The 25,541-nt window shown below is 39.8% G+C and overlaps 2 protein-coding genes across 2 annotated transcripts; both read right to left on the minus strand.

The window, feature by feature from the left end:
• Window positions 1-765: 765 nt before the first annotated feature.
• Window positions 766-4,669, minus strand: LOC311303320 (kelch-like protein 10; the record flags this gene model as incomplete). Its single annotated transcript, XM_084429747.1, has 8 exons — window positions 766-1,010; window positions 1,131-1,222; window positions 1,510-1,626; window positions 1,801-1,950; window positions 2,155-2,352; window positions 2,786-3,205; window positions 3,408-3,900; window positions 4,527-4,669. 8 exons carry the CDS (start codon window positions 4,667-4,669, stop codon window positions 878-880), a joined length of 1,746 nt encoding a protein of 581 aa, XP_084285873.1. The 3' UTR covers window positions 766-877.
• Window positions 4,670-12,021: 7,352 nt separating this feature from the next.
• Window positions 12,022-16,118, minus strand: LOC311304022 (kelch-like protein 10). Its single transcript, XM_084430827.1, has 8 exons — window positions 15,696-16,118; window positions 14,603-15,095; window positions 13,988-14,407; window positions 13,384-13,581; window positions 13,018-13,167; window positions 12,733-12,849; window positions 12,364-12,455; window positions 12,022-12,251 (listed from the first exon to the last, which is right to left on the minus strand). The coding sequence occupies exons 1-8, from the start codon at window positions 15,836-15,838 to the stop codon at window positions 12,119-12,121; spliced, it is 1,746 nt and encodes a 581-aa protein (XP_084286953.1). The 5' UTR covers window positions 15,839-16,118; the 3' UTR covers window positions 12,022-12,118.
• Between the last annotated feature and the right edge of the window lie 9,423 nt (window positions 16,119-25,541).

Raw genomic sequence — 25,541 nt, forward strand, 5'->3', positions numbered from 1 at the left:
TTGCTACTGACCTATAAAGCCCTAAATGGTTTAGCTCCCGTGTATTTAACGGAACTTCTATCGCCCTACAATCCATCGCGCTGTTTAAGATCACTAAATTCGAGGCTTCTGGTCATTCCTAGGATATCTAAGTCCACTAAAGGAGGGAGAGCTTTTTCACATTTAGCTCCTAAACTGTGGAATGGCCTTCCTGATATTGTTCGAGGCTCAGACTCGCTGTCCCAGTTTAAAACTAGATTAAAGACGCATCTCTTCAGCCAGGCATTCACATAATACTTACATTTTATACTACAGTTGAGACGACTCGACGCGGGCGATGTTTATGCCCTAAATCAATACATGATTAACTAACTGTATTTCTCTATGTACATTTCTGAAATGCACTTTCTGTAAAGCTGCTTTGAAACAATATGTATTGTGAAAAGCGCTATACAAATAAATTTGAATTGAATTGAATTGAATAAAAGCGTCTGCAAAATGAGAAAATGTAAATGTAAATTAATTCATTTGATTCAATTAATACTTTCAAACCCATTCCTTCCGCTCAGCATGGACTGATGGTAGCTTGGATGCCCAAAGGCTCTCAAAGTATGAATCTACACAATGTATAAACATATAAAAGAAGCCAGTAAATTACAATAATTCATACAAAGTTTAATAAAGCAATAAATAGTTTACTCTGTAAAAATAATTCTCAATATTATATGTTTTTTTGTTGAGCTGTAGAAATCCCTTGCAAGGTTTAATTTTTTTAATGAACAACACTACACCTGAGAGAAAGTTTAACATTTAGAATACAGCCTCTTTTTTGAATGCATTTATTCAGGAGACATGACTCTCCATTTGTAGTCAGACTGTCAGATCTGCTAGAAGGAGATCATTGACTGTCAGACTCGTCTTGTGTCTGTACAGTGTCTCGTAGGGCAGCATACTGTGCCATGTTAGGCAATCCTGATGCTACACAACAGCTCAGAGCACTGCGGGAAATGGCCATTTCATTTGCATCAAACCTGTGTAGAAAACAGATGCAAGGAATGCAATGAATATAGTCTGTATTAGACTTATAGACTTAAATTTATATCTAATGCAGTGTAAAATGATCTGTAAAATTTAGTGTTTGTGGAAGTTACCATTCATCTGTCTTCTCATCGTAGCGCTCCACATCAGCGATGGTGCTGAATCCATTAAAGCCTCCGACAGCAAACAACTGACCATTAACTACCTGGATTTTGAGGAAGGTAAAAAGGAAAATAAATAATGTACAGCTAATGTCTTTAACTCTTTAACTTTAATAAATCTTATTATAGATGCAACACTTAATTTAAACATAGTTAGAATGTTTTGACACACATTGATCATCGAAGCCTTCTACAATTTTAGGGTGCAACTTTCCAATTATTCTCAATATGGAACCAAAAGAAATTCCCCCATATTCAATATCATCAAATCATTGTTGTAATGTTATTTCATAGTTTCAACAGATACAGATTTTAACTGTCCACATCTCACCTCAATGCCAAAGTTGCTGCGTGGGATGTACATTGATGCAACATCAGTCCAGATGTTAGTGAGCGGATTGTAGGCCTCCGCACACCGCAAACGACTGGCACCATCAAAACCACCAACCTTTAAATAAATACACTCTTTATTGATGTATTCTGTGCATTTGTAAATGCACATCCATGCATGCATTTGCATAAGTGCAACCTTTAAACTGTGATTGTTCCATATTTCTGTATTTGTGTCATGGTTTCATAGTTAATTAAAACTATAACACTGATATGTGTGTTTAATACTCACAGCATACACTAGATCTGCATAAGCGATCACACCAACACCACTGCGGCGGCTACTCATGGGAGCGATGAGAGTCCACTGGTTTGTTTCAGGGTTGAAGCTCTCAGCAGAGGAGAGGCACTCGATCCCAGTAAAACCACCACAGATATAAATCTGACAAACACAAAAATAACATGCATGATGTTTGTGCACAATCATCACAGACTGATCAGAAAACCAGTGTTTAAATTTGATGATATTCCTTTCCATATTAACACTATTCCTTATGCCATATCTCTATTTCCCCTTTCCTTCATGCTTTACAGGCATTAAGAGTCTCCAGCAGAAGAGTGAGGGATCATGGGTAAGTGCTCTTACCCTGCCCTGCAGTGAGGTGGCGCTGGCGTCACTCCTTTGTTCATTCATGGGTTCCATCATTGTCCACTGATTGGTGTTTGGATCGTAGCGCTCTACTGTTTTAAGCCGTTGTTGTCCATCAAAACCACCAATGGCATAAATGAGCCCGTCCAGAACAGCAACACTAATATAGCAGCGGCGTTCATACATGGGGGCCACCTACAACACACCAAACACATCAGTGTGCGAACACACACCAATACACCATCTCATTGGTTCTGTCCTATCAGTTGCAAATAAATACAATGGCATTACTATTATTATATTTTTTAATGGTATTTTTTGACACATATTATATTATATTATATTATATTATATTATATTATATTATATTATATTATATTATATTATATTATATTATATTATGCAAAGCTACAACAATTGCTGGAACACAAAAAAAATGTATCATGGTTTTACCACTTTTAGACATGTAATATGGTAATACAGTGGTATTCTTTGAAGTTATGTGGAGTACAGCACATCTTTCAGCACTATGGTCCATATCAAAGTACAATCCGGTACCATCACTGTACCACAGTACTAAATTAGGAAGCTAAATTAAAGTTACATGTTGACCTACAGCATTACTCACCTCATGCCAAGTCTGAGTGATGAGACTGAATTTCCTCACGCTGTTGAAATACCCCACATGGTCAAAACCACCAATACAGTAGACAAACTCATCCAGGACTGCTGTACCATGATAGGCTCTGGGACGCTCATCCTCTCGAGTCACACTGACCCAGCAGTCTGCCTTCACATCGTATGCCTCAATCTCACTGGTGGGATTGCCGCCGCTCCATCCTCCGATGGCCAATAGGATCGATGAGGGCAGACGTGGACGTGTCAGTTGATGCATGAGTTCTGAGTTGGTGGGTTCATCCATGTTGAGGTCAAACAAAGTCTTTATTGCATTGATGATAACAGGCATGCAGGCTTCATTCTCCATCACTAACGCATTGCACTTCACATTATTGATGAAGTAGGCTGGTGTTATCAACCCCAATCGAACCTGAAGCACAAGGGAGAGTTCAGACTTTCAGAGACTGTTACTAAGCAGTTATATGCTGTTCAACAACGAAAAAGGATTTCCAAAATGGCAAAACCACAAAACAACATTTCTAACATTTAACTAACATTAAAATAATAGCAGAAAATGTATCTCGATTTTAAGAGTTTTAAGATATTTGTAATTACAAAAATCTCTGTTTTACCTTTGGCAGAAGCACGGCAATGTGTTGCCTCCTGTTTTCTGGTGCATGATTAATCCAGTGGAGGACGGCTTCGAAAACCACCTCCTCCTGTCTGACGTTCAGCTCATCCTCACCAATGATCTCCTCCAGCTGTTCCAGGGAGAGCTCCAGGAACTCCTCAGGTATGTGCAGAAGCTCCTCAAAGTGCTGCAGGATGTAGTGCTGTGCTTTACAGCGGAGCTTTGAGCAGGAGGAGAAGTCCTCTGTAAACTTGCAGATGCCGATGCAGTTCTCTGGGCATAACTGCGACTCCAGGAACTGACAGCAGGAATCTACAAGACCTGAGATTAAGATCATTTCAGCCGCCACCAAGAGCTCCAGCACATTCTCTTGAGTAATGAGCACAGATCTTGTGTACGCATACTGGATAATAAGAGGCATGATGTCTCGGGATATTCCTTGAATTTCACAGAAATGTTGTGCTGGGCTGCTCCAGTTGTTGGAGAAAAGAGCCCTGTGAACCAATTTGACAAAGAAATACAGACATTAATAATGAGCATATATTAAATAACTTTTCAGCCAAATTTACTTAGAGAAACAGATTAGTTTCCTGTATTAAATTTTAACACGTTCTGTTGACTATAAGTAACGCTGCACCTACATGTCTACTAACTCTCATTAGAGTGTTAGTTAAGTATTAATAGACTGGTAGGGTTAGATTAAGTTGACATGTAGTTGCAAAATTACTTATAGTTTGTATCTGTGTCTGTTGGAGGACCATCACAATAAAGTGTTTGCAGATATTAAGCAGACAGTCTCCTTATACTCCAGTGAAAGTTAGTTGACATATAGTTGCAAAGTTACTTATAGTCAACAGCACGTTCAAAAGGGACCATCAAAATAAAGTGTTACTAAAACTTCATTCATAGCCACTTCCAGAATCAAATTTCAAGAATGTTGTTTCCTAGATATCATAGTTACAGTCTTTTTTCTGGCAATACACTCATTCATATTCATGCATTTATATATTTGGACTTAGGCAGTTTCAACAGTATAATGTTGGCAGTGGAAATTATGTATATAATTATAATCATTTCTAGGTAATTTGCACACAATTGCAGTTCAAATGCTTCTTCTCACCTAAAGTAGGAGCTGCAGCCACACATGATGATCTTGTGCACTTGAAATTCTCTGTCATTGGACTTGATAATCATGTCAGTGTGTTCGCCCAGTAAACGTGCTTCATCAAACACGTCAAAGGCTGTTGCTCTCATGTTCTCCATGTTCTCTCAGGACTGTAAATGTATTCAGTCTTCTCTCCTCAAACTCTGAGTAAAGTCTCCTCAGGATTGTGTCTTTGTGGGACTTTTGCTCAGGAGAGTTCTATAGAATGTCTCTGTGACATCATAGTTGTAGAGCTTGAATATATCTTTCAGTTTGTGTCTTGGCCACATAATTATTATAGAGTTTTGTTTTATCGATTCCTTTTGAATGAAACATCTTTACAGTAACAAAGATATTAACTTTTTTTTTTTTTTTAAATAACTCAGTGACAAATAAAATAAAGCATGGGATAATTAGTCATTTGAATATGCAATCATCCATTTTTGATTGCACAACATACACACTAGTGAGTTTTTGACAGGAGGACAGATTTTTCTTGCATGGTGTGACTGTGACCCCACACAAGTTTACCAGAGGCCTGTATGAAGAGGATTGCTCTTCACAGATGTCATATTCCCATTACATTTCAAGGTCACGCAGCATTAGGCCACATCATGAGTGCAATGTCTTGCTTTTATCTGTAAATTCAGAATTACTGCCATTTTAAGTAAAATTACAAATAAATGGGCAAGCTGACTTTTTTTTTACAATATTTACAACTGGAAAAATTCATCAAACAAGACTTTGAACAGTCACTAAGACACTACGGCTGTATCTGAAATTGTCCCTTATACTGTACCAGCAGTTCTCAACTGGTTTGGCCATGGGACCCACATTTTCCCATGGACTTTAATATTATTATTATTTTATTTTTTTGGAATTTGACCGAATATATATGGTATTATCACGATATTGAAATAAGCGTTTTCAAACAATAACAGGTTTTATATATTTTTTCTTAAAACAAAAAGAACTCTAAATTATTTTCAAATCCAATAAAGTAATACACACAAAAACTACATAAAGTAAACAAATGTTTTAAACTGATTCAAGTGTTAAAGAATTATAAAGAACAATAGGTAACACTTTACAATAAGGTAAAGTCAGTTAATGCATTAACAATGAGCAATAGCTACATTTGTTACCATAGTTATTCTCTGTTAACATTAGTTTAAAAAATACAACTGATCATTGTTAGTTCATGTTAGCTCAGGTCCATTAAATCCTTCTGAATTTAATAATATGTTATTAAATGTTGAAATTAACATTAACCAAGATTAATAACTGCTTTAGAAAGTATTGTCCATTGTCAGTTTATGTTAACTATAGTGGATTAACTAATAAAGACTTATTGTAAAGTGTTACCTGTTACAGAATGCAGATCCAGACACAAAGAAATACATTGAAATGTGAGCTTTATTAACAGCACTGAGCAGAACGGAGAATACGGATGAGTATGCAGTTCAAATAGACTTTGAAGAATGAGTAAAGCTTAGTAATGAAGACCTTCCTTGTTTTACAGGTGAGGGAGATCATGGATAGCTGGACGGATGGCTGGATGGACGCACACACCTCTTCGTGTGTGGTGAGTATGCAGGATGATGACAGGAGAACACAGGAGAGGAATACGCTGGAGAACAGGTAAGCAGTCCACTTCATAGAAACAAGACCGGACAATGATGTGAGACGAGGTGTGTGCTTTTGTAGCTGGCTTGATGATGGTGCAGATGAGGTGCAGGTGTGAGTGTTTAGTACTCTGGTGAAGGTGTGCTGTGTGAATGGCTGATGTGACAGCCTGGCAGATCCGTGACATTACCGAACAATAATAAAGAATCAGAACATCTGCAATCAATGTGTAGGGCAGGGGTTCTCAACTGCCAGAGACGGTGGTGTCGGAGACCGTGCCAGAGGCCGCGGTGACGGAGACCGTGCCAGAGACGGTGGTGTCGGTGTCCGGGCCATAGACCGCGGTGTCCGTGTCCGTGCTGGAGACGGTGGTGTCTGTTGTCCGTGCCGGAGACGGTGGTGTCGGAGTCCGGGCCAGAGACCGCGGTGTCCGTGTCCGTGCTGGAGACGGTGGTGTCTGTTGTCCGTGTCGGAGTCCGTGCCAGAGACCGTGGTGTCAGTGTCCATGCCGGAGACGTTGGTAGCCATGTCGGAGATGGTGGTGTCTGTGTCCGTGCCGGAGACGGTGGTGTCGGAGTCCGTGCCAGAGACGTTGGTATCCGTCTCGGAGATGGTGGTGTCCGTGTCCGTGCCGGAGACGGTGCCAGAGACGTTGGTATCCGTGTCGGAGATGGTGGTGCCAGAGATGGTGCCAGAGATGGTGGTGTCCGTTTCCATCCCGGAGGTTTCGGTGTCCGTGCTGGAGACGGTGGTGTCCGTGCTGGAGACGGTGATGCCCGTGCCGGAGACGGTGGTGTCCGTGGTCAGGCACAATTGCTTGCCTTTTGTTACTCTTATTGCTAGTTATTATTGCACTTAAGTGGCGTACTGTCCCGCGTTTTGATTTGAGAAGAACCAGGTATTTAAAGTCCGCGTGAACCGGAAGTTGCAAACGAATTTTCTCCAGTGTTGTGACGTATTTCCCAGTGAAAAGGAATATTGAACAGAGGGCAGGGTTTCACTTCAGCGCTCCTCCTCTCCATCTCTGCTCATAACAGACTAACGGTTTGAGGGGAGTGGTTAAGCGTTTCCCAACCCAAGCCGTCAAACCTACATCATCAGAAAAGGAACGCCATTCCAGACCGGAAGTAACTTTTCAGACTTTGATTAAAGATTACGACTGCAAACCGTCGTAATTTTTTTTCTGTGTATTAACTTGCACGGATTAATTTTTCACCACAAGACTAGTAATATGCGCTAACAAAGTAAATAGGGTCAATTTTGATTTCAGTTGGACTTTAAGTCAGCAGAAGAATTGTCAGCATTCAGCAGTCAGCAGGCAACATAGCTGACTTCATTCCAGCCTTTGCAACTCAATCTACTCTCAATATCTTGGGCTTGACTGAGACCTGATTCGTCCAGAAGATGCAGCAACCTCCGCTGTTCTCTCTAACAACTTCTCTTTCTATCACACTCCTCTCCAGTCTGGGAGGGGTGGGGGCACAGGTCTTCAAATTTCTAACAATTGGAAATACTCAACCCACTCTTCTCTATGCAATAAAAATTCATTTGAATTCTATGCTATTACAGTTACAACTCCTATTAAAATCCACATTGTAGTAATTTATTGCCTCCAAGGTCAGTTGGGCTCCTTCGCATAGGAGCTGGATGTGCTGCTGTCCTCATTCCCTGAGGATGGCAGTCCACTTGTACTCTTTGGCGATGTTAACATACATCTAGAGAAGCCTTATACTACAGACTTCCTCTCTCTCCTAGCATTATTTGATCTCAAACGGCTCATCACCACAAGTACTCACAAATCAGGCAACCAACTTGACCTAATTTTCACATGCAAATCAAAAGACCCATCTGACCTGAGTATGTATCAGTCTCTGTCTCATCCTTTTCTGTTGAAGTTCATGCTGCTAAATCTTCATATTTCCACAACATGATACACAGTGCTTCAAACACACGCACACTTTTCAAAACATTCTCCTCTGTCCCCCTCCGCCACCACCCACCACCTCTTTAACTGCTGATTATTTTGCTAATTTCTTCACTGACAAAACAACAACCATCATTCAAGATTCAAGAACTTTATTTCTTGGGACCGGGACCATGTGATTGATGTGTGTGAGAACCAGTTTTTCTAAACATTTCATGGCGACTGGCGTGAGTGCCACTGGCCTGAAGTCATGGATGGATGGATTTGGCTTTTTTGGAACTGGTACAATGGTGGAGGATTTAAACATACGAGGGACTACTGCTTGGTTTAGAGACAGGTTGAAAATGTCTACATACACACCAGTGAGTTGTTCTGCGCAGGCCTTCAGGACTCTGGGAGGGACGCCGTCTGGTCCAACAGCCTTGTGGGGGTTCACCTGCCTCAGAGCTTTCAGGACCTGTTTGGATGTCACCTGAAAGACAGTGTCCGTGGGGTTGCAGGAGGCTTTTGAAGGGGTGTCTGTGTTCATTCTGTCAAACCTGGTGTAGAAGGTGTTAAGGCTGTCTGGGAGGGTGACATCCGGGGGGTCTGTGGCTGGTACTATTTTCTTGTAGTTTGTGACTGCTTGGATTCCCTGCCACATACTGTAAGTAAAATCTTTCAAGTTTTTGGGAGTACGCCCTCTTTGCAGCTCTGATGGACTTCTGTAGCTCATACCAGGCTTTCTTGTACTCCCTTTGGTCTCCTGACTTAAAAGCTTCCTGCCTTTTCCTGATCTTCTGTTTTATATTTCCATTGAACCAAGGTTTCTGGTTTGGAAACACACGCACAGTTCTGGGAGGTGCACATGTAGATGTGCACCAACTGATGTAGTCACTCACAGCCTCTGTGTATTCATGGATGTCATCTGTGGCCTCCTTAAAGATGTTCCAGTCTGTGGCCTCTAAACAACCCTGCAGGCTAACCTGTGCGCTGTCAGTCCAGGTGTTAACAGTTTTTATTGTGACTGGCTGTGCCTTAAGCCTCTTGATGTAGGTGGGCTTGAGACGGATTGCCAGATGGTCAGACTTGCCGAAATGGGGTTTTGGTTCAGCTATAAAGGCATTTCTGATATTGCTGTAGCAGTGGTCCAGTATCTTATTTTCTCTAGTTGGAAAAGTCACAAACTGATACAGTTTTGGCATATTTTTCTTGAGGTTGCGATGATTAAAATCTCCCAGAATAATAAAAGCAGCATCAGGATATTTGTTTTCATGCTCATTGATCATGTCATGTAGCTCCCTGAGTGCAGCCTCTTCTTTGGCGGAGGTGGGAATGTACACAACACTCACAATAATGCCTTGCAGTTCTCTGGGTAAGTAAAACGGCCGTAGCTTCAAAATTAAAAACTCCACATTCTCAGAGCAAGATTTAGAAATAAGCTTACAGTCGGTACACCAAGTCTGTTTGACGAGGACGGCCGTTCCTCCGCCACGAGTCTTGCCGCTATCCGCTGCGCTCCGGTCCTCCCTGAAGGCCGTGTAGCCATCTGGTGTTATCGCCTCGTCGGGTGTCCTTTCCCCCCCAGCCATGTTTCACAGAAGCACAGCATGGAACAGTCCTGTAAGTCCCTTTGCGTGGAGATCCGAACCCGGAGCTCATCCATCTTGTTTAACAGAGACTGGATGTTAGCAAACAGTATGACTGGGAGGGCTAACCTTCCACTGCTAACCAAGGGCCAGAGTCGTCGTTCGGCCCCTCCCCGCCTGCCGGGTCTCCGCCTGGGCCTGTTGTTGTCCGGGTGTTGGCCTAGCGTCTTGTCGCCGTCGCTTGCTATCTCAGGATAGGGGCTAAGCGTGCTCGTGTCTAAATGTCCAAAATGACTGCACTCTCTCAGCCATAATAGGTTTGCCCGGTCGTAGATGCCATTTGCTGACCATGCTGTTGCCGTAGTATAGCGCAGAATAACAAGAGATAGACAAAGAAATAACTTGACTCTGAGAGCTCTGCGACGTCGCCCTCTCAGGAGCGCCATCTTCCTTGCAGTCAGCAGTCAGTTCTCAGCTCCAGAAATCTTCTCTCCTCCTTCTCTCCACTCACTGAGGCAGAAGTATCTAAGCTTCTCCTCTCCAGTCATCCTACCACCTGCCCACTAGATCCCATCCCCTCACACCTTCTACAAGCCATCTCTCCTACACTTTTACCAGCACTCACACAGATCATCAACTCATCTCACCATACTGGCATGTTCCCTACCGCATTTAAGCAGGCTCGGGTAACCCCACGGCTTAAAAACCCCACATTAAACACGTCACTTGTAGACATCAACCAATCTGGTTTCAAGAATGGCCGTTCAACCAAGACTGCATTACTGTCGGTCACTGAAGACCTGCGGTTTGCAAAAGCTGATTTCAAATCATCAGTTCTCATTCTTCTCGATCTATCTGCTGCCTTTGACACTGTGGAATCATAAGATCCTTCTGTCCACCCTCTTATCACTGGGCATCACAGGAACTCCACTTCACTGGGTTGAATCTTATCTCACAGGTATGTCTTTAAGGGTTGCCTGGAGAGAGGAGGTATCCAAATCACATTAACTGATCACAGGGTTTCCTCACTGTTCAGTTCTTGGACCCATCCTCTTCTCCATTTACACTACATTAAGTTTCTCTTATCACCATTGCTATGCTGATGACACACAGCTCTACCTATCATTTCAACCAGAAGATCCCACAGAATCTCAAGCTGTCTGGCGGACATCTTGGCATGGATGACAGAACATCACTTGCAGCTCAACCTGGCCAAGACTGAGCTTCTCGTTTTCCCTGCCAATCAGTCTCTACAGCACGATTTCACCATCCAGCTAAGTACATCATCTATTACACCATCAAGGTCAGCTAGAAATCTTGGAATAATCTTTGAGGTCCAACTGACCTTCAAAGACCACATTGCAAAGACAGCTTGGTCATGCACTACACAACATCAGGGAGATCAGGCCTTTCCTAACTGAGCATGCAACACAACTTCTCGTCCAGGCCCTGGTAATTTATTGGCTGGATTACTGTAATGCTCTTCTGCCTGGACTTCCATCGTGTACCCCAATCAAACCTCTACAAATGATCCAGAACGCAGGGCCCACGTCACACCTCTTTCGTAATCTCTCTGCACTGGCTAAAACTCGCTGCTCGCATCAAGTTCAAGGAATTAACGCTTGCTTTCAGACCACAGGCTCAGTACCTTACTACTTCCACTCGCTCTTACAAGTCTACATCCCTACCAGAAGCCAACGATCGGTAAATGAGCGGCAACTGGTGGTACCATCACAGAGAGGCACAAAATCAATCTCCAGAACATCTTTGTTCACTGTTCGATGTCCCCGCTTTCATCTGGAGTGCAGAATACCTGACAACATTCAAAAGACAGCTGAAACTCAAATCTTCCATGAGTACTTTACCTCATCATCATAAAAAAAGATATGCCTTTACTTTCCTTTAATCCATCCCTATTCTATCTTCTGCTACTTTAAGCAATGTCTAAAAATTTGTATTTTTCTTGCATTTGTTTGCCTCTTCACGATGAATCGCTTGCAGTATTCCTCATTTGTAAGTCACTTTGGATAAAAGCGTCTGCAAAATGACTAAATGTAAATGTAAATTAATTCATTTGATTCAATTAATACTTTCAAACCCATTCCTTCCGCTCAGCATGGACTGATGGTAGCTTGGATGCCCAAAGGCTCTCAAAGTATGAATCTACACAATGTATAATCATATAAAAGAAGCCAGTAAATTACTGTAATTCATACAAAGTTTAATAAAGCAATAAATAGTTTACTCTGTAAAAATAAATTCTAAATATTATACTGTATGTTGGTTTGTTGAGCTGTAGAAATCCCTTGCAAGGTCAAATTTTTTGAATGAACAACACTACACCTGAGAGAAAGTTTAACATTTAGAATACAGCCTCTTTTTTGAATGCATTTATTCAGGAGACATGACTCTCCATTTGTAGTCAGACTGTCAGATCTGCTAGAAGGAGATCATTGACTGTCAGACTCGTCTTGTGTCTGTACAGTGTCTCGTAGGGCAGCATACTGTGCCATGTTAGGCAATCCTGATGCTACACAACAGCTCAGAGCACTGCGGGAAATGGCCATTTCATTTGCATCAAACCTGTGTAGAAAACAGATGCAATGAAATATAGTCTGTATTAGACTTATAGACTTATATTTATATCTAATGCAGTGTAAAATGATCTGTAAAATTTAGTGTTTGTGGAAGTTACCATTCATCTGTCTTCTCATCGTAGCGCTCCACATCAGCGGTGGTGCTGAATCCATTAAAGCCTCCGACAGCAAACAACTGACCATTAACTACCTGGATTTTGAGGAAGGTAAAAAGGAAAATAAATAATGTACACCTAAATGTAAATCTAATGTACACAATAAATCTTATTATAGATGCAACATTTAAACATAGTTAGAATGTTTTGACACACATTGATCATCGAAGCCTTCTACAATTTTAGGGTGCAACTTTCCAATTATTCTCAATATGGAACCAAAAAAATATATATATTCAATATCATCAAATCATTGTTGTAATGTTATTTCATAGTTTCACCAGATACAGATTTTAACTGTCCACATCTCACCTCAATGCCAAAGTTGCTGCGTGGGATGTACATTGATGCAACATCAGTCCAGATGTTAGTGAGCGGATTGTAGGCCTCCACACACTGCAAACGACTGGCACCATCAAAACCACCAACCTTTAAATAAATACACTTTTTATTTATGTATTCTGTGCATTTGTAAATGCACATCCATGCATGCATTTGCATAAGTGCAAACTGTGATTGTTCCATATTTCTGTATTTGTATCATGGTTATCATAGTTAATTAAAACTATAACACTGATATGTGTGTTTAATACTCACAGCATACACTAGATCTGCATAAGCGATCACACCAACACCACTGCGGCGGCTACTCATGGGAGCGATAAGAGTCCACTGGTTTGTTTCAGGGTTGAAGCTCTCAGCAGAGGAGAGACACTCGATCCCAGTAAAACCACCACAGATATAAATCTGACAAACACAAAAATAACATGCATGATGTTTGTGCACGATCATCACAGATTGATCAGAAAACCAGTGTTTAAAACACTGTTTAAATTTTATGATATTCCTTTCCATATTAACACTATTCCTTATGCCATATTTCTATTTCCCCTTTCCTTCATGCTTTACAGGCATTAAGAGTCTCCAGCAGAAGAGTGAGGGATCATGGGTAAGTGCTCTTACCCTGCCCTGCAGTGAGGTGGCGCTGGCGTCACTCCTTTGTTCATTCATGGGTGCCATCATTGTCCACTGATTGGTGTTTGGATCGTAGCGCTCTACTGTTTTAAGCCGTTGATGTCCATCAAAACCACCAATGGCATAAATGAGCCCGTCCAGAACAGCAACACTAATATAGCAGCGGCGTTCATACATGGGGGCCACCTACAACACACCAAACACATCAGTGTGCGAACACACACCAATACACCATCTCATTGGTTCTGTCCGATCAGTTGCAAATAAATACAATGGTATTACTATTATTATATTTTTTTTATGTTTTTTTTTTTTTACACAGTCATGATGGTAACTCTATTATATTATATTATATTATGCAAAGCTACAACAATTTCTGGAACACAAAACAAAAAATGTATCATGGTTTTACCACTTTTTAAACATGTAATACGGTAATACAGTGGTATTCTTTGAAGTTATGTGGAGTACAGCACATCTTTCAGCACTATGGTCCATATCAAAGTACAATCCGGTACCATCACTGTACCACAGTACTGTTTTGTGAAGGAAGCTAAATTAAAGTTACATGTTGACCTACAGCATTACTCACCTCATGCCAAGTCTGAGTGATGAGACTGAATTTCCTCACGCTGTTGAAATACTCCAAATGGTCAAAACCACCAATACAGTAGACAAACTCATCCAGGACTGCTGTACCATGATAGGCTCTGGGACGCTCATCCTCTCGAGTCACACTGACCCAGCAGTCTGCCTTCACATCATATGCCTCAATCTCACTGGTGGGATTGCCGCCACTAAATCCTCCGATGGCCAATAGGATCGATGAGGGCAGACGTGGACGTGTCAGTTGATGCATGAGTTCTGAGTTGGTGGGTTCATCCATGTTGAGGTCAAACAAAGTCTTTATTGCATTGATGATAACAGGCATGCAGGCTTCATTCTCCATCACTAACGCATTGCACTTCACATTATTGATGAAGTAGGCTGGTGTTATCAACCCCAATCGAACCTGAAGCACAAGGGAGAGTTCAGACTTTCAGAGACTGTTACTAAGCAGTTATATGGTGTTCAACAACGAAAAAGGATTTCCAAAATGGCAAAACCACAAAACAACATTTCTAACATTTAACTAACATTAAAATAATAGCAGAAAATTTGAGTTTGAGTTTTAAGATATTTGTAATTACAAAAATCTCTGTTTTACCTTTGGCAGAAGCACGGCAATGTGTCGCCTCCTGTTTTCTGGTGCATGATTAATCCAGTGGAGGACGGCTTCGAAAACCACCTCCTCCTGTCTGACGTTCAGCTCATCCTCACCAATGATCTCCTCCAGCTGTTCCAGGGAGAGCTCCAGGAACTCCTCAGATACGTGCAGAAGCTCCTCAAAGTGCTGCAGGATGTAGTGCTGTGCTTTACAGAGGAGCTTTGAGCAGGAGGAAAAGTCCTCTGTAAACTTGCAGATGCCGATGCAGTTCTCTGGGCATAACTGCGACTCCAGGAACTGACAGCAGGCGTCTACAAGACCTGAGACTAAGATCATTTCAGCCGCCACCAAGAGCTCCAGCACATTCTCTTGAGTAATGAGCACAGATCTTGTGTACGCATACTGGATAATAAGAGGCATGATGTCTCGGGATATTCCTTGAATTTCACAGAAATGTTGTGCTGGGCTGCTCCAGTTGTTGGAGAAAAGAGCCCTGTGAACCAATTTGACAAAGAAATACAGACATTAATAATGAGCATATATAAAATAACTTTTCAGCCAAATTTACTTAGAGAAACAGATTAGTTTCCTGTATTAAATTTTAACACGTTCTGTTGACTATAAGTAACGCTGCACCTACATGTCTACTAACTCTCATTAGAGTGTTAGTTAAGTATTAATAGACTGGTAGGGTTAGATTAAGTTGACATGTAGTTGCAAAATTACTTATAGTTTGTATCTGTGTCTGTTGGAGGACCATCACAATAAAGTGTTTGCAGATATTAAGCAGACAGTCTCCTTATACTCCAATGAAAGTTAGTTGACATATAGTTGCAAGGTTACTTATAGTCAACAGCACGTTCAAAAGGGACCATCAAAATAAAGTGTTACCAACATTTTATTCATAGCCAGAATCAAATTTCAAGAATGTTGTTTCCTAGATATCATAGTTACAGTCTCTTTTCTGGCAATACATTCATATTTGGACTTAGGCAGTTTCAACAGTATAATGTTGGCAGTGGAAATTATGTATATAATTATAATCATTTCTAAGTAATTTGCACACAATTGCAGTTCAAATGCTTCTTCTCACCTAAAGTAGGAGCTGCAGCCACACATGATGATCTTGTGCACTTGAAATTCTCTGTCATTGGACTTGATGATCATGTCAGTGTGTTCGCCCAGTAAACGTGCTTCATCAAACACGTCAAAGGCTGTTGCTCTCATGTTCTCCATGTTCTCTCAGGACTGTAAATGTATTCAGTCTTCTCTCCTCAAACTCTGAGTAAAGTCTCCTCAGGATTGTGTCTTTGTGGGACTTTTGCTCAGGAGAGTTCTATAGAATGTCTCTGTGACATCATAGTTGTAGAGCTTGAATATATCTTTCAGTTTGTGTCTTGGCCACATAATTATTATAGAGTTTTGTTTTATCGATTCCTTTTGAATGAAACATCTTTACAGTAACAAAGATATTAAAATTAATAAAATAAAATAAAATAACTCAGTGACAAATAAAATAAAGCATGGGATAATTAGTCCCTTTAAAAAAAAAAAAAGCAGTAGGCTGGACAAACTAATGACTCTGCTATTTATTTCCCATTTGCCAGATATGTACTTTTACTGTGGTACTGTTATTTTCTTAATCTTAAACCAAATACTCATCAGTGTCGGTACTTACTATCTATTGACTGTCTGCTGAAAATCAACTGACTTTAACCTGTGATGCTGGCCTGTAAGAGTCATTCAACAGCATTTCTTACATTTTCACTTCATTTTGATGGGCCAAATGTGGCAATAGATGAATATATGAATTTACCTCAAAGTAAAATGACAGTTTCCTTAAAGGTAATTTGTATGCAACAAACAGTTAGTAGAGCACTTCTGAAAATCCTTGCGAAAGCAAAAGATCAAGTGTAACTAACCAGATTTATACTTGAGGTTAATTTGAAATTATCTTGTGTTGCTACTTATAGACAACTGCATGTTAACTGAAAGTCTGTTGATACATTGGTTAACAGCTATGCCGACTATTTAAAGTACTATTGAGAACCTGTTGAGGATTTGTTGCATGTCTACAAATACACTGTTGAACATCTACAACCTAAATTAATAGCACATTGGTAACACTTTACTGACAGAATGTTTAATAGCAGTTTACATGTTACATACAGTGTAATGATTGCTACAAACATTTAATAGACAATCTACAGATACTACCCTGATGATAGTAAGTAGATAAGTACTTGTAAAGTAAGTTATAGTCAGCAGACTATCAATAGACTATCTATAGGGGGACCATCAAAATAAAGTGTTACCAAAAGTTTTTTTCGTGTGCTTTAAATGCAAATAATTGTATGTATCTTTTGGCAGATAAGTATTTTATGTTAGCAGCGTCAGTATACAATTGCTTAGTAACTAATTCCACAACTATTCCTATTATCATATAACAAATAAAATGATAAACAATAAACTGTTTTTTGTAATTTGTAATTGACAGAATATCTTTCTAAATGTTGGACTAAATAAAACATCTCAGTTGAATGAACCATGAAACTAGTTGAAGTCAATGGGTCAACTAAAAAAATAATATGTATTCTTTTTGATAATATTCAGTGTTGGAATTGATGATGATGAATGAATACAAACCAATAATATTTTATTTTAACTACTAACACATTATCTTTTTATTTGTGCATAATTTGACAAAAACAGCAGAATAAAAATATTTTATATGAGAAATGTACCTGTTTTTATGTAGGCCGTTCACCTCATTTCATTTTGTTGGCTCTTTGGTAACATTAGCTAACTGGAAACAATAACTTTTGAAGAAATCATTTTCACTCTATAAATAGGCTATACAAATGTTATATGTTTATTTATTTTCGGTTTATCATAGTTTTACAATGGATTTTCATAGTTTTAGATTGAAAGTCTAGAGCTGGCAGGGTAAATCAAAATCTAAAAGTAATTTAAAACATTCACACGTGATAAAAAAGAAAAAAAGTTCATCTAACGTTAATTGTTTAAAGCAACAGCTAGAACATAAATTCGCGACTTTAACCATTTCCATCCTCAGGAGTTCTGACGCCGCCGTTGTGTCAAAAGTTCGGTGAGTGAATGCAGTGTCGAGAAGTGAATGTGCTGTATCGCGCGACATCAGAGGTAGGAACAACTATATTTACATTATTTCTGCAAATACTGTCTTTATGAGACAGTCTGTCAGTAGTGAACACGGAGAAGCAAGACGCAAATGACTAAGTTAACGTAAGCGTGTCAGGGCGCGGAAAACCCCTTAACTGTTAAAAGTTCAAGATATCGCAGCGGACATTCAAACTGATTTTTATTATGAATATATGACTATATCTACTGTAAATGCAGGTACTCTCGCTTACTCAATCTCTCACAATACTCTACTGCTCTATAAGCTTCAACGAACAATATCAATGAGGAGAATGTATGTTGTTTACGTTGCTAAGATGGTTGCTAGGGTTGTTGTGCAGCGATACATTGAACCATTGAAGCGATCATTGCTGTGTCTTATCCTTTTACAGTCTATGGTTTTATCGTGAAAAAACACTAACCAGACCCAAAGACTGGAACTAACCGTTTTATATAGATAAATATACTGCAGATAGCTTTATTGGTAAATTATGTTGTTAAGCATTTATAATTGCAGGATGTTTTTTCGTTGCTATATTTTCGTCTTGTTAATTTCTCGTTTTAATAAAAAAATGTATTTGCTTTAAACAAAAAATCCAAACTGATGATCACACTTGTAACCAGCTAACTTAGTCATTCTTTCAAAACCTGATCCCATGCTTTCATTAGTTATGCATATTTTCAGTCCACATAATCAATGTTTCAAAACAGTAATATGTAACGAGAACATTTGGTTTAATCACCAAAACACATATGACCTTCTTTCAATTTAGTACTTTTAAAGGAATAGTTCACCCAAACAAATAGTTTATGGCCCTTTATGAGTTTCTTTCTCCTGCTGAACACAAAATAAGATATTTTGAAGAGTATCGGTAACCAAACAGTTGATGGACCCCATTGACCTCCATAGTATGGGGGAAAAAAATATTACGGAGGTCAATGGGGTCCATCAACTGTTTTGCATGTATTTATGTCTCTTTCTGAGCCGTGTGTGTGTGTGTGTATGTCTCTTCCTGAGCCGTGTGTATGTATGTATGTATGTATGTTTGTATGTCTCTTCTTGAGCCGTGTGTGTGTGTATGTATGTATGTATGTTTGTATGTATGTATGTCTCTTCCTGAGCTGTGTGTGTGTGTGTGAGTATGTGTGTGTACTTTCAAGATAAAGGTGTGTTGAAGACAGATTTGACTTCCAAAGAAACAGAACTAGAGGCTTCGCTACTCACAAAGCCTGTAAAAATGAGACTGTTTATGAACTGTACATTTGAAATAAGGATGCACTGATATGAAAGTTTGGCCGATACCGATAACCGACAATTCTTTATGTTTGAAAGCCGACATGAAGGCCGATAAATCTAAATCCAAATTTTGATGTAATTTTTGAGAGCCTGATTACAAAAACAAAAGTCTCATTATTAAACGCCAGGTCCCAAACATACAATTATAATGTTTTCATTATAATTTTATGTAGCCTATGTCAGACTTGCACTGCACATGTTGCACTTTACTGTATTTTCCTTTTTTTGAAGTGATTAAAAATCATATTTCAAGCAATTAAAAAACATGGTGATATCAGCTGAAGGGAATTATCCATTATTTATCGGCTTTAATATATCAGGCAAATTTTCTTTTCGGGCCGATAACGATAACTTTAAAAATGAACATATATCGGCCGATACCGATATAGTGGCCGATATATCGTGCATTCCTAATTTGAAACAAATATACTGTTAGCTTTTAAAGAAAGTGAAAACATTTTTAGACCCTCCCTACACATGTAGACTTATATTTAGCTTGATGATCTAATTAATTTCCTCCTTATTTTCTCTCTCCTCTCTTTCTGTTCAAGCATCAGAACCATATGTCTTCATGTGACACTGGGTCCAGACAACACTCAGAGCTTGACCTTCTGCATCAGCCATCATCACTGGAGGAACTGAAGGATATCATCTGTCACAAACTTCAGATAACACGTGGCTTGAGGTTTTTTACTGCATATATTTTTATTATTTATCTTTCAGTTTTAATTTTTTATTTCTTTGCTCCTCGATCTTTTTTACACTCTCTACATTGAGCATCCTAAACAATTCCCCTTTTAAAGGGATACTTCACCTCTGGAAAGATGAATGTGTATTTAAAATGGGTCATTTATGTAGTAGAAATGTGAAATTATTTTTGAATTTGGAGCTTTCTAGACTGAGAAAATCCAGAAAATTTATTTTTGGCTTATGCGGATAAAAGACAACAACTCCCAGAATGCACTTGCTTCGCTGCTCTACGAGGCCACTCCCAAGCCACGCCTAGATAGATAGATAGATAGATAGATAGATAGATAGATAGATAGATAGATAGATAGATAGCTTATTATAGATAGACAGATAGATAGATAGCTTATTATAGATAGATAGATAGAGTGAGTCCTTTCAAGTGAAGGGGGTCGTGGTGGGCATAGATAGACAGACAGCTTATTATAGATAGATAGATAGATAGATAGATAGATAGATAGATTGCTTATTATAGATAGACAGATAGATAGATAGATAGATAGCTTATTATAGATAGATAGATAGATAGATAGAGTGATAGATAGATAGATAGATAGATAGATAGATAGATAGATATATAGATAGATAGAGTGAGTCCTTCCAAGTGAAGGGGGTCGTGGTGGGCATAGATAGACAGACAGCTTATTATAGATAGATAGCTTATTATAGATGTATAGATAGATAGATAGAGTGAGTCCTTCCAAGTGAAGGGGGTCGTGGTGGGCATAGATAGATAGATAGATAGATTCCTTCCAAGTGAAGGGGGTCGTGGTGGGCATAGATAGATAGATAGATAGATAGATAGATAGATAGATAGATAGATAGATAGATAGATAGCTTATTATAGATAGATAGATAGCCAGCTTATTATAGATAGATAGATAGCTTATTATAGATAGATAGATAGATAGATAGATAGATAGACAGCTTATTATAGATAGATAGATAGATAGATAGATAGATAGATAGATAGATAGATTATTATAGATAGATAGATAGATAGATAGATAGATTCCTTCCAAGTGAAGGGGGTCGTGGTGGGCATAGATAGATAGATAGACAGATAGATAGATAGATTATTATAGATAGATAGATAGCTTATTATAGATAGATAGATAGATAGGTAGATAGATAGATAGATGATAGATAGATAGATAGATAGATAGATAGATAGATAGATAGATAGATAGAGTGAGTCCTTCCAAGTGAAGGGGGTCGTGGTGGGGATAGATAGATAGATAGATAGACAGCTTATTATAGATAGATAGATAGCTTATTATAGATAGATAGATAGATAGATAGATAGATAGATAGATAGATAGATAGATAGAGTGAGTCCTTCCAAGTGAAGGGGGTCGTGGTGGGCATAGATAGATAGATAGATAGATAGATAGATAGATAGATAGCTTATTATAGATAGATAGATAGCTGGCTTATTATAGATAGATAGATAGATAGATAGATAGATAGATAGATAGATAGATAGATAGATAGATAGATAGATAGATAGATAGATAGATAGATAGATAGATAGATAGATAGATAGATAGACAGCTTATTATAGATAGATAGATAGCTTATTATAGATAGATAGATAGATAGAGTGAGTCCTTCCAAGTGAAGGGGGTCGTGGTGGGCATAGATAGATAGATAGATAGATAGATAGATAGATAGATAGATAGATAGATAGATAGATAGATAGATAGATAGATAGATAGATAGATAGATAGAGTGAGTCCTTCCAAGTGAAGGGGGTCGTGGTGGGCATAGATAGATAGATAGATAGATAGATAGATAGATAGATAGATAGATAGATAGATAGATAGCTTATTATAGATAGATAGATAGCTGGCTTATTATAGATAGATAGATAGATAGATAGATAGATAGATAGATAGATAGATAGATAGATAGATAGATAGATAGATAGATAGATAGATAGATAGATAGATAGACAGCTTATTATAGATAGATAGATAGCTTATTATAGATAGATAGATAGATAGATAGATAGATAGATAGATAGATAGATAGAGTGAGTCCTTCCAAGTGAAGGGGGTCGTGGTGGGCATAGATAGATAGATAGATAGATAGATAGATAGATAGATAGATAGATAGATAGATATAGATAGATAGCTTATTATAGATAGATAGATAGATAGATAGATAGATAGATAGATAGATGTCATAACGTGTCCCGTGGAGATCAAGGGGAGGTGATAGATAGGCTCAGGACTCAGATATCATCCAACGATTTTTATTTCATGCCAGTGAAGAAGTAGGGGTGAATATATTCACAGTGTTATGGCAAAAGAAAAAATTACAAAATTAAACCAAAATAAACATACACTTAACTCAGTGCAAACTTTGATGTATCAACAAAGAAAAACAAATTGCTCCAGGCAGCAAAATCTTCATGAATACATTCAGCAATATGACCCCCTCTTTACCATCCTCAGGTTCAGTTTAGACTGTCTTATATAGCCTAGGACAGGCTCATTACACTCAAGACCGTACCAACTGCAGGGGCAACAATACCAAAAACCTTTGTAGCCGAAACATATGACCATTTAACTTCCAAAAACAATTAAAATAAACTCATTCAGATATTTAAACTAATTGTAAACACCAGAAGACATTTCTCCATACCTACATTAACAAAGGTTAAGTTCCCTTCCCTATTAATAGAAATGGTTTAACCCAACACAAGAAAAAGGGAAACTGTAGTCCCGCCCCCTCCTTTGAGGAGTCACAGGAACAGGAAATGGTGAGTAGACAACATGTGGGGTCACTGTTTGCAATGTGGAGATAAATACAGATTTGAAATAATAAATAACAAAAATGCATAACTACAACTTGTCTCTGTGTGGTTAATGAGAACAAACAAAGGAAAACTATAATAGACATAACATGTTGTGATGACCGCTGATATGTGCACCTATCTGCAACCAACCCAAACAGCATGTCTTAAACTTATTGTAAATTAATGTTATGTAATATGAACCTAAGGGACTGCACCATAGTCAAAAGAAACACAAAACCATAAATAACAAATAAAGATACATAAGTCCATAAACAGATTGTAAAGACTTCGGCAGTGATGACGTCATCTTAGCACCCGTCATCACACACCCCACCCCTTAAGCCCGTCACTCATCATAGTGACGGGACAAAAAATCCGCAACAACATTCTGAACTCCAGCCCTATATTTCACTTGAAATTTAAAAGGTTGCAGTGATAAGAACCAGCGGGTAATGCGAGCATTGCTGTCTTTCATCCTGTGGAGCCATTGTAAGGCCCGATGATCAGTCTCCAAGATAAAATCTTTACCAATGAGGTAATACTTCAGAGTATCTAACGCCCACTTAATGGCCAGTGCCTCTTTTTCTACAGTAGAATATCTGACCTCACGGGGGAACAATTTCCGGCTAATGTACTGCACCGGTCTGCGATTTTCCCCGTCACCTTGCAACAGGACAGCTCCTAGACCTACTCCCGATGCATCCGTCTGCACTGTAAAAGGAAGGTCAAAGTTGGGGCTCTGCAACACTGGCCCCTAACATAAACAGCCCTTAAGATCTTGAAAGGCTGTTTCACACTCAGGTGTCCACACAACCTTTTGGGGGCTGGCCTTCTGAGTAAGGTCAGTGAGCACGACTGCTCTGGTGGAAAAATCAGGAATAAACCGTCTGTACCAGCCCACCAGACCTAAAAAGGACCTCACCCGCTTTTTGGTTGTTGGAGGTGGGCAAGAACGCACCGCCTCCACTTTGTCCACTTGAGGTTTAATTACCCCAGCCCCAGCACATATCCCAAATACGACACTTCAGGCCTTGCCAGATGACATTTAGTGGCGTTAACCACCAGCCCAGCATCATGAATTCTGGAAAATACAGCTGACAGGTGCTCCAGATGGTCTTCCCATGATGAGCTGTAAACAACCACATCATCAATGTAGGCTGCTGCAAAGTCCTCAGTTCCTCTCAGTACACAGTCCATAGTCCTCTGAAAAGTTGCTGCGGCCCCATGAAGGCCGAAAGGCATGACCCTAAAATGATAGAGCCCACTTGGGACCCTGAAAGCAGTTAGCTCCTTGGAAGTGTCAGTCAAAGGAATCTGCCAATAGCCCTTACATAAGTCCAGTGTGCTCAGATATTTGGCTTTACCCAAACGCTCTATGAGTTCATCAACCCTTGGCATGGGGTAAGGGTCAAAGGCAGAAATAGCGTTCATCTTGGAGAAATCCACACAAAATCTTAATGTGCCATCCTTTTTCGGCACCAAGACGACTGGGCTACACCACTCACTCCGGGAAGGCTCGATCACCCCCATCTCCAGCATTACCTTTACTTCATTCTTTAACTCAGGTATGAGTCTGTCGGACTGGACCCTGTGATAGAAGGCGGATGTCATGCTGCATCACCTCTGTCCTGCCTGGTCTGTCACTGAATAGGCCCTCTGGAACCAGTGATTGGAGGTTTTCCTGCTGCTTTGCTGTCAGATGACTCACCTCAGGGAAGACAGGAGAATTCACAGCTGTAGGGAAATATTGCTCTTTAGACTCCTCCTCCTCATCGACTTTCCGTGCAAACAGCTGGTCTGCTTGTAGTCCTGGTCTATCCTGCCAGGGTTTCAGCAAGTTGATGTGAAAGACTTGCTTCTTTTTCCGCCGTTCAGGCAGGTATAATTCGTAATTGACAGGACCCATCTTCCTCAGTATCTCATAAGGGCCCTGCCACTTGGCGAGCAGTCCACTGTCCGACGTTGGGAGGAGCAGTAACACTTTTTGGCCAGGGGTCAAAGTTCTTTTCCTGGATGACTGGTCGTACCATGACTTCTGATGTTGCTGGGCCTTGGCCATATTAGCGCGAACCCACTCTGCCATAGAGTCCATTTTCTCTCTCATTTTCAAGACATATGAAACCACATTCACCTGTTCCCTTGATTTGCCTCCCTCCCAGGCCTCCTTCAGGATGTCCAGCGGTCCACGTACCTGGCGACCATAGAGCAATTCAAATGGAGAGTAACCTGTTGAGGCTTGGGGAACCTCTCTATAGGCAAAGAGAAGATACGGAAGCCACCGATCCCAATCGGAGCCTGTCTCAGATACGAACTTGCGGAGCATTGCCTTTAAAGTTTGATTGAACCGTTCAACCATGCCATCAGTCTGGGGGTGGTACGGAGTGGTCTTAATGGCCTGTATGCCTAACAGTGAATAGACTTCTCTGATCTGTCTGGAAGTGAAATTTGTGCCTTGATCTGTAAGGATTTCTGAAGGTATCCCTACCCGTGAAAACAATTGCACAAGGGCATTCACAATTTGTCTGGTCTTAATCTTTTTAAGAGGAAAGGCTTCAGGGTACCTTGTTGCATAATCACACACAACCAAAATGTAACGGTTCCCTGACCTACTTCTCTCCAAAGGGCCAACTATGTCCATAGCTACTCTCGTGAAAGGTACATCAATTATGGGTAGGCTGACCAGAGGTGCTCTGTCACCTTTCTTAACAGGGGCTGATAACTGACACTCTGGGCATGACTTACAAAAGTCCATCACATCCATGTACAACCGCGGCCAATAAAATCTGCTTGAAATTCTTGCCAGCGTTTTCTGTTGCCCTAGGTGCCCTGACCAAGGAATGGAATGGCCCAAATGCAACACTTTAGCCCTCATCGACTGTGGGACAACCAGCTGATCACCACTATCTGTTTGTCGGTACAACATATTATCCTTC

The sequence above is a fragment of the Rutilus rutilus genome (assembly GCF_951802725.1).
Source record: "Rutilus rutilus genome assembly, chromosome: 14".
In the NCBI taxonomy this organism is placed as follows: domain Eukaryota; kingdom Metazoa; phylum Chordata; class Actinopteri; order Cypriniformes; family Leuciscidae; genus Rutilus; species Rutilus rutilus.